Consider the following 8,737-nt stretch of genomic DNA (forward strand, 5'->3'; position numbering starts at 1 on the left):
CCCCCCCCCCCCTCAATATATTCTGCACATAATTTCTTCTCTCAATGATTCTGAAAGTAGAATAACGTGTGAAGTGGTAAATAGATGTTTTTAAAATGTAGGTGATTCTAGATAGAAGCATATACACAATTAAACCACTGGATTCATGTGAGTGTGGAACAGGTTTATAATTCTACACTATTATTAAAATGTTAAGAAGTTATGAATATCAACATGTAATATACATTTTCATTTCAACCCATGCAGCAAATCCCAAACATTTCCACCTTTAAATGTAATCATCACTTCATGTTACTTACAATTATGGTTTTACAGTACTTGTGTGTTTGAAAACCAAGATTCAAATATTTTTTTATTTGCAGTGTTGGTGTATATAAAAATGGACGTGTGGAAATTATTGCAAATGATCAAGGAAATCGAATTACTCCTTCGTATGTGGCTTTCACACCTGATGGTGAAAGGTTGATTGGAGATGCTGCCAAAAACCAACTTACAGCAAATCCAGAAAACACAGTATTTGATGCTAAACGTCTTATAGGGAGAGACTGGTCGGATGCCACAGTTCAGCATGACATTAAATTTTTCCCTTTCAAGGTATTTTAAGGATAATTGCAGAATTTTAAATTATTGTGGCATTGAATAACAGCTGTCAGTTTTAACATGATTCTTGTCTATTTTTTATAGTGAATGAAAAGCCAAGAATTATGTAGTGCGAAAACATTAAATTTGTTTTACTAGTAAAATGTACAGGTACTTCAAAGACACTGTTGCTATTTGTATCATCATTACCATTTTTCAGGTGAAAGAAAAGAATAGTAAGCCTCACATTGAAGTTTCCACATCTCAAGGAGAAAAACTGTTTGCCCCAGAGGAAATATCTGCCATGGTTCTGGGTAAAATGAAGGAGACAGCAGAAGCCTATTTGGGAAAGAAGGTAATACTGGAATAGATGTTGGAAGATATATTTTACCTAATTCTTCAAGCTGCACTATGGCCATGGGGTCAACTCAGCCTCTAATAGAAATGAGTACCAGGAATCTTCCTGTGGGTAAAGGGTGGACGGCGCATGAAGCTGACAGCCTTATCGCCATCTATGAGCCGGTTGTCTAGAAAATGTGTGGGAACCTCAACATCTCTCAACCCTATGGGCCTTCACTGCCTGATAGAGGGATACCTTCTCCCCCCCCCATGGATTAAGAGGTTGCATCATACTGTATGTCCCTTGACATTCCATCCGATAATATTCTCGTTACATATGTTAGTATAATTGGGGCATTATAGATTTGAATTCTTGTATTGTGAGGTTGAGGGTTTGGAAATTGAACATTCTGATTGTGATTAGTATGTTCTGAAGTTGAGCGATTTGTGTGTTCTCAGGTCACTCATGCTGTGGTAACTGTACCTGCTTATTTTAATGATGCTCAGCGACAAGCAACAAAGGATGCTGGTACAATCTCTGGACTTGTAGTAATGAGAATTATTAATGAACCGACTGCTGCAGCCATTGCTTATGGTTTGGACAAGAGGGAAGGCGAAAAGAATGTTCTGGTGTTTGATTTGGGTGGTGGCACATTTGACGTCTCTCTTCTTACCATAGATAATGGTGTATTTGAGGTTAGTTACCTGCATTAATATTTCAGATAGCAGGATAACTGTTGCATCAATTTATTTCTACTTAAAAAAAATATATTACATATGCTTAATTAATGCATTCAGTAGTGTAGTTGAAATACTATGCTACAAGCCAGAAAGTTGCAGGTTCAAGTCCCGATGAGGTCATTGGATTTTTCAATTGAACTAATCCTTCCAGCCGCACTATGGCCCTGGGGTCAACTCAGCCTCTAACAGAAATGATTACTAGGAATATTCTTGTAATATTCTTAGGGGTAAAGGGTGGCTGGCACGTAAGGCTGACAACCTTGTTGCCATCTATGAGCCAATAGTCTAGAAAATGTGGGAACCTCAGCATCTCTCAACCCTATGGGCCTCCACAGCCTGTTAATGGGATACCTTTACTTTACTTTAATGCTGCATTAATATGTTGGAGCATTGTTGGAGAAATGTATGAATAGTGCTGATATAAATGCTCTGAGGTTTACTTGGGATGAAACATTTTGTTATAGTAAAGTAAATCCTGGACTGTATAGTGTTGAATGATGGCTGCATTAGACAGCAAATTGGACATGGTACACATACTTCATAGTATTGTATTATTCCAGGTGGTGTCTACAAATGGTGATACACATCTCGGTGGTGAAGACTTTGATCAGCGTGTGATGGATCATTTCATAAAGTTGTACAAGAAAAAGAAGGGCAAAGATATTCGTAAGGACAACCGTGCTGTTCAGAAATTGCGTCGTGAAGTAGAGAAGGCAAAGCGAGCATTGTCTGCGAGTCATCAAGTTCGCATTGAAATCGAGAGCTTCTTTGAGGGAGATGACTTTTCAGAAACTCTGACCAGGGCCAAATTTGAGGAATTGAATATGGTGAGTAGATGACCTTAAAACCATGAGTGGACACCTAGTCATGAAAAATGTGGTATTTGTAGAACAACTGTGCAGCATTAAAACCTGATAATACGATCCAGATTAACTGAAAACTACTTAACCCCTTGTTTCGTGTTTTAACTGTCACAAATTGAATTACAAATTTGAATTGCCAGTGTGATGTGGTCAAGTCAGACTTCAGGGCTACTTCACTAACCCATGAGTTTGGCTGTAGTATCTTACAAGTTCTACCCTCTTTTTTCACAGTGAACACAGAAATATGATATAGGCAGTTTCTTAATGTTTTAACTTAAGAACTTGCTTATTTTAGCATTTTGGGGGTTCTGTGATTTTGCTTGATGTCAGTACCACCACTGGACTGCATATTTCACTATACTATCTGACTTAAATATCTTGCTTTTGAAGTGCTCTTTCAGCACCACAAAGGGATGGAGTATAAGATTATAACCATTAGATAAATGAAAATGTAATGAGTAAATATAATATAATATAATAAAGGGTGTTTCTTTATAAGTACACCATGCACATTATGTCTGCATCTGATCGTTATACTTCAGGGGTTAATGATATGATACAAGAGTATCCATTCCAGTTTTAACATAGAAGTCAAATCACAACAGTTCAGGATTGTGAAGAGGCTGAAGAACATTTCCACCCCAACCTAGTTTAGTGCATTACACAGAATAGTTGAATGTGAATGAATTATGCCATTAATTGATTGAAATTGAGGAGTGCCTCTACTGATATCTGGAAGGAAGATTTCACGATACTCGGTGAATTCAAAAGTGATTAAAAAAGAGTTCGTATATTTATAATACTCTTTTCCATGCCATGAAGAAAAATAGTTTCTTATTTATTTCTAATTAGAATGTTATGATTCAAGTTTACAGATGCTTTATAGACATTTTGTCATGTACATTGTTCCATTGCAGGACTTGTTCCGTTCAACAATGAAGCCAGTCCAGAAAGTGTTGGATGACGCCGACATGAATAAGAAGGATGTAGATGAAATTGTGCTTGTTGGTGGCAGCACACGTATCCCTAAGGTGCAGCAGCTTGTCAAGGAATTCTTTGGTGGAAAGGAACCATCAAGAGGTATAAACCCTGATGAAGCCGTTGCTTATGGAGCAGCTGTCCAGGCTGGTGTTCTCTCTGGAGAGCAGGATACAGATGCCATTGTCTTGCTGGATGTTAATCCTTTGACAATGGGTATTGAAACTGTGGGTGGTGTGATGACAAAGCTCATTCCTCGAAATACCGTTATTCCAACAAAGAAATCTCAGATCTTTTCAACAGCTTCCGATAACCAACATACTGTTACAATTCAGGTAGGAATCTGTTCTTTTTCTCTGTTGTTTTTAGAGGATAATTTCTGATTCAGGTCACTATGATAATTGCCATTTTTATCATTAGACTTGTCAGATGAAGTATGGTAGATTGGGCACTTAGTACCCTTTGCACTTGGAGGAGATGAGAATTGTGTATGTAATTTTAGTTGGACTGCCTAGAGAGAGGTCACTTTGAAGGCTAGATGTAGGTGAGATGGTATAAAATGTATCCTAGAGAAATGGGTTCAAGTTATGTAGTTCACTTCAGTGTAGGGTACACTGACAAGTTACTTTGAACATGATAATGAACCTTCAAGATCCATCATAGGTGAGGAATTTCTTTACCAGCTGAGTGACTTAGCCATTCAGGGACTTCTCCATGGAAAGAGTTTTTTGTTTCTTAATAATATATACAAGGTGGTTCAAATATGACCAGGACTGATTTTTTTTAAACCATAATTGACCCACCGTGCATTCACCTTGCGATAGTGCAGGTGGTATTTCACGATGTCTTCTACACTACCAACACTGATGGACAGCATTGCTCCAAGTTTCTTCATAGTGATGTGCCTATTCTCATGAATAAGCGTCTGCACGATCAGTGTTTTATCTCAGTGACGGATGTTCACGGCTGACAATCATGCGGTTCATTCTCCACACGCGCTCTGCCCTCTGAAGCACTTACACCACTCAACCACACGGGTCCGTGAGAGACTCTTCCCCATACTGTTGTTGGATTCTGTGGTGGATTTCAGCGGACGGGACGTTTTCTCCGAGGAATTTGATCACAATTCGTTGTTCCACGCTCCACAGTACCTTCTGTTCGCTCATCACTCTAGCAACTCCCAGACAGGACAGAACAGGTTCTAACCCGAACAGGAGGGAGGATGGAGGTTGTGGCGTCACTCTCTTAGGGTCGCACAGCTGCTGCACAGTGCAGCTTGTTTACACACAAATCAGTCCCAGTCATATTTGAACCACCTTGTAATATACACTGAATTGTAATATTGGTGTTAGGTTTAATGTGGGGTAAAATTTCAATTTTCAAAATGGGTATTTCCTTTGTAAAATATTCCTTTGAATATTTTTGTCTTATATCATTTATAGGTTTATGAAGGTGAGCGACCCATGACAAAGGATAACCACTTGCTTGGAAAATTTGACTTGACAGGAATCCCTCCAGCACCCCGAGGTGTGCCCCAGATTGAAGTCACGTTTGAAATTGATGCCAATGGTATTCTACAGGTAACTCATAATAGCAGGACATAATGAAGCCTTACTACATCGTTATGTTAGTTTCAATAAATACTGTTTAGATAAAAAAGTTTAGATCTGCTAATGCTTTGGAAGTATGTGCATCTCATTGTAAACATAACTGTGTATATAAAATTATAATATATAATAAATTATTTAGATTAAAAAATCTGGTTTTTCATCCAGAGTTGTTTTCTAAATTGGCCAAACTTCCATCAAATTTTCATAGCAGCTACTAGTATCGAGTTTAACAAGAATTCATTTACAATGGGGTTTCCACATATACGGATGAACAGCAGCAGTAGATGTTCTTCACACTGAACTAAAACTCACAAAGTTAACAACTGTTTTAAAATTAAGTGTCTGTGGCATTGCTAACCATAAGTTTTAATTTCTTCATTGTGTTGGAAGGATCGAAAGAATGGTATAGCACAAAGTAGAATATGTAAGAAAGTTTTGTGTAGGCAATTTGATGTTTAAGTGAATTTGGGTTTTACAGTCTGCTGTTATAAGTAGAAGTTTCATCTCTGTATTTTTGATTTGAAAGTAATAATAGTCATCAAATTGTACAGGTTTCTGCTGAGGATAAAGGCACAGGTAACAGGGAGAAAATTGTCATTACCAATGACCAGAATCGCCTTACTCCTGATGACATTGAACGAATGATCAAGGATGCCGAGAAGTTTGCCGATGATGACAAGAAGCTAAAGGAACGTGTTGAAGCCCGTAATGAACTGGAATCGTATGCTTATTCCCTTAAGAATCAGCTGGCAGACAAAGAAAAGCTCGGCGCAAAGGTTAGATGTAGTGGATGTCTTATAATCTTTAAGGTTGATATTTAGGTGAACTGAGAAAAAGTAAAATTTTTTATTAAGTAACAGTGTGGTGAAATGTTTCGTTTTCTTCGTTTTTGTGTTGAACATTTCTAGGATCCTTGGAATTATGTTTATATTTATGTACTCTGCTTTGTGATCGTTCATAATATTTATGATAAACTTGTTCCACAGGTTAGTGATTCTGACAAAACAAAGATGGAAGAAGCTATTGATGAGAAAATAAAGTGGCTGGAAGAGAACCAGGATGTGGATACGGAAGATTACAAAACACAGAAAAAAGAACTGGAGGATATTGTTCAACCTATCATTGCCAAACTCTACCAGGGTGCAGGTGGAGCACCTCCCCCGAGTAATGCAGATGATGATGATCTCAGGGATGAGCTTTGAGAGTTGTAAAAGTAGACTGAAAAAAAAAACAGTTGTGATGTACAGTGAACTTCACAAGAGGCTGTGCAAAGTTGATGCCTCAACACCCTTAGCTGGGTACAGAAGAGAACCCTGCCTATGGATAGGGCTTTAAAATTCCATTCAATATTATGTGTTATAAAACAAAGTTTGAAGTGCTTGCTTGCATAAATGTACTTCTTAGAGAAGCAGTTCAGTAATTTTGGAAAGGAGGAAATTTGTATGGTCTTCATTTGTGTTTCAGCAAATTTTCTTCCAACAGTACTCTGAGAAGCTAGTACGGTTAGCTTAACTAATGCCATGTTGGGAATTGGGTAATTATAGCTTGTTTTGTGTATATGTTTGTTCAGGGAATCAGAACTTTGGCAGTATGATCCTTGGATATTGTTGAGATGTGAGTTAATTACCATTGTTGCTGGAAAGCATTTTTCAGATACATTCAGAATTGTAAAGAATTCCTCTACAATTAGTATTCTGTACATGGGCATAAAATGTTTCCAGGGATTAGTATCCAAGGATAATTTGTCCATATTTTTGATTGAATGTAATATCCTTAGACTAGAAAAAATCTACCATACTGTATTTGTAATACTTCCAGACTGTTTCTGAATTTCTTTCGATTGTTAATGCTTATTTATTCTTTTTCAGTGAACTGTGGCATTAATTTGTTTTATTCGATAGTCTGATATATATTTGCCACAAGAATGACTGAGTAGTTGTACAGATTGTATGTGTGAATGTATGTTGTTGAAATAAATATTCATTTTCCAGAATAGTGAATTATTTTTTATTCATCCTAGTTAGTTGCAGGGGTGGGATGGGACGGGACGGGACTGAGTTCCTGTACTGTGGCCTGAAGTGGGCCTGTTGTACCAGGTGAGTATGGAGCATTGGTGGGAAGAGGAAACCTTAGTGTTCTGAGTTAAATGTGCTCCAGTGCAATATTTTTCACCATAAATCCTGCATGGACTACCTTGGAATTGAATCTGCATCCCCACAGTGAGAGGTCAGCAACAAACCACCCTAGTGATGGCATAGCCTTATTAATCTGGGAGATGAGTTTTCAGATTTTAAATGGAAGATATTGAGTGGTAACCTTACAGAACATGTACAATGACTCATATGGACTCCCAATAAGAGAATTATAGCTTGCAACAACTTGATCTCTCAGCACAATTTTTTAATAATCTTAGATTTGGATATGTTCGTTCTTTTAGGTGTATAAAAATTATTTCAAGTAGTGCAGGCTTCCATACATGAGGTGCAATGATTTGAAATATATATTGAGAAGATACAAAAGATTAGATGTTTTAATGTAGTAATACTAGAGAATGTACAATTGGAATAACCTTTAAATTGAAAATATTAATGCTGGACGGGCTTTCTCTTCAGGCTGTCCAATTCTAAAGAAAGTAATTCCTGATTAGAACAGACTGTTTATTAGTAAGAGTAAATATGTTAGATTTGAGATTTGCACAGTCATAGCTATGAAACATTCTATCTTGGGATGTAATGCAGTGTTTGCTTGACTTTCACAAGACTACTCAGTGTTATATTCTGGAAGATAGAACTCTTCAAGAAATAATAAAATTTGCAGATATGTTTAAATAAAGGTGATGTGATTCATCCATGTTTAAACTAACATAGTCACTATTCAAAAACAATTTATGGTTATTGCATCGTTGCTTATTGAAATGTAAGGAAAGAGAACATCTGTAATTGATTCTACACATTGCTTTATTAAAATAATTTTATGCTCAGGAAGTAAGGATATCAAACATACTAGCGAAGAAATTATTTCAATGTGTTAACACTTGACAGCTCATTGCTGTGATAACCCAAAATAGAGTGATTTCTCGGCTTGCACTCGCTGACATAAGACTGTTACTGATAAGACGATGTGTTATTGTAGTTAGTATATTCATAAACAAGGCATATGAAATAATTTGTCAGAAAGTTCAGGTATCATTAGGTCTATATAAATGAAACAAAAGTAATCATAATTGAAGGGGCCAGTGCAAAAAATGGGTGGCTGCAGGTCTGGACAGAATTTAGTTTTACATTGTTTGGTACATACAAAAAGCTGTAGAAAACATGGTTGGAACAGATAATCTTAATGCTCTGTGAGCAATAAAGTATGTATGAGGGTTGGAACTTTAATAGTGGCAACTATTTATTTACAACTGATACAAAATAGATGCATGTATCGAAGTTTTACTCTCCTTCAATGTAGTCACCAGCATTGTGTACAACACGTTGCCAGTGATGTGGAAGCTGTAGGATACCTTTTGCAGTGCCTGTTGAGTTGATAGTTCGAATGGAGCAGTCTACTGCCTGAAGAATCTCTGGAACAGTTCCAAAGCGAATGCCATGAACTGGTTCCTTCATCTTAGGAATCAGGTCAAAG

At 37.1% G+C, this 8,737-nt stretch overlaps 1 protein-coding gene across 1 annotated transcript in view; it reads left to right on the top strand.

Moving 5' to 3' along the window:
• The window catches only part of LOC111865168 (endoplasmic reticulum chaperone BiP), an 11,654-nt gene extending 4,549 nt beyond the window's left edge, over positions 1–7,105 (top strand). Inside the window, exons 3-10 of the mRNA XM_023852958.2 lie at positions 363–594; positions 800–934; positions 1,378–1,614; positions 2,220–2,486; positions 3,440–3,835; positions 4,943–5,080; positions 5,662–5,886; positions 6,097–7,105. Coding sequence (XP_023708726.1) covers positions 363–594; positions 800–934; positions 1,378–1,614; positions 2,220–2,486; positions 3,440–3,835; positions 4,943–5,080; positions 5,662–5,886; positions 6,097–6,312 — 1,846 coding nt within the window. The 3' untranslated portion in view covers positions 6,313–7,105. The remainder of the gene's footprint in view (positions 1–362; positions 595–799; positions 935–1,377; positions 1,615–2,219; positions 2,487–3,439; positions 3,836–4,942; positions 5,081–5,661; positions 5,887–6,096) is intronic.
• The last annotated feature ends 1,632 nt before the right edge of the window (positions 7,106–8,737 follow it).

Source organism: Cryptotermes secundus, unplaced genomic scaffold (genome assembly GCF_002891405.2).
Source record: "Cryptotermes secundus unplaced genomic scaffold, Csec_1.0 scaffold178, whole genome shotgun sequence".
In the NCBI taxonomy this organism is placed as follows: Eukaryota; Metazoa; Arthropoda; class Insecta; order Blattodea; family Kalotermitidae; genus Cryptotermes; species Cryptotermes secundus.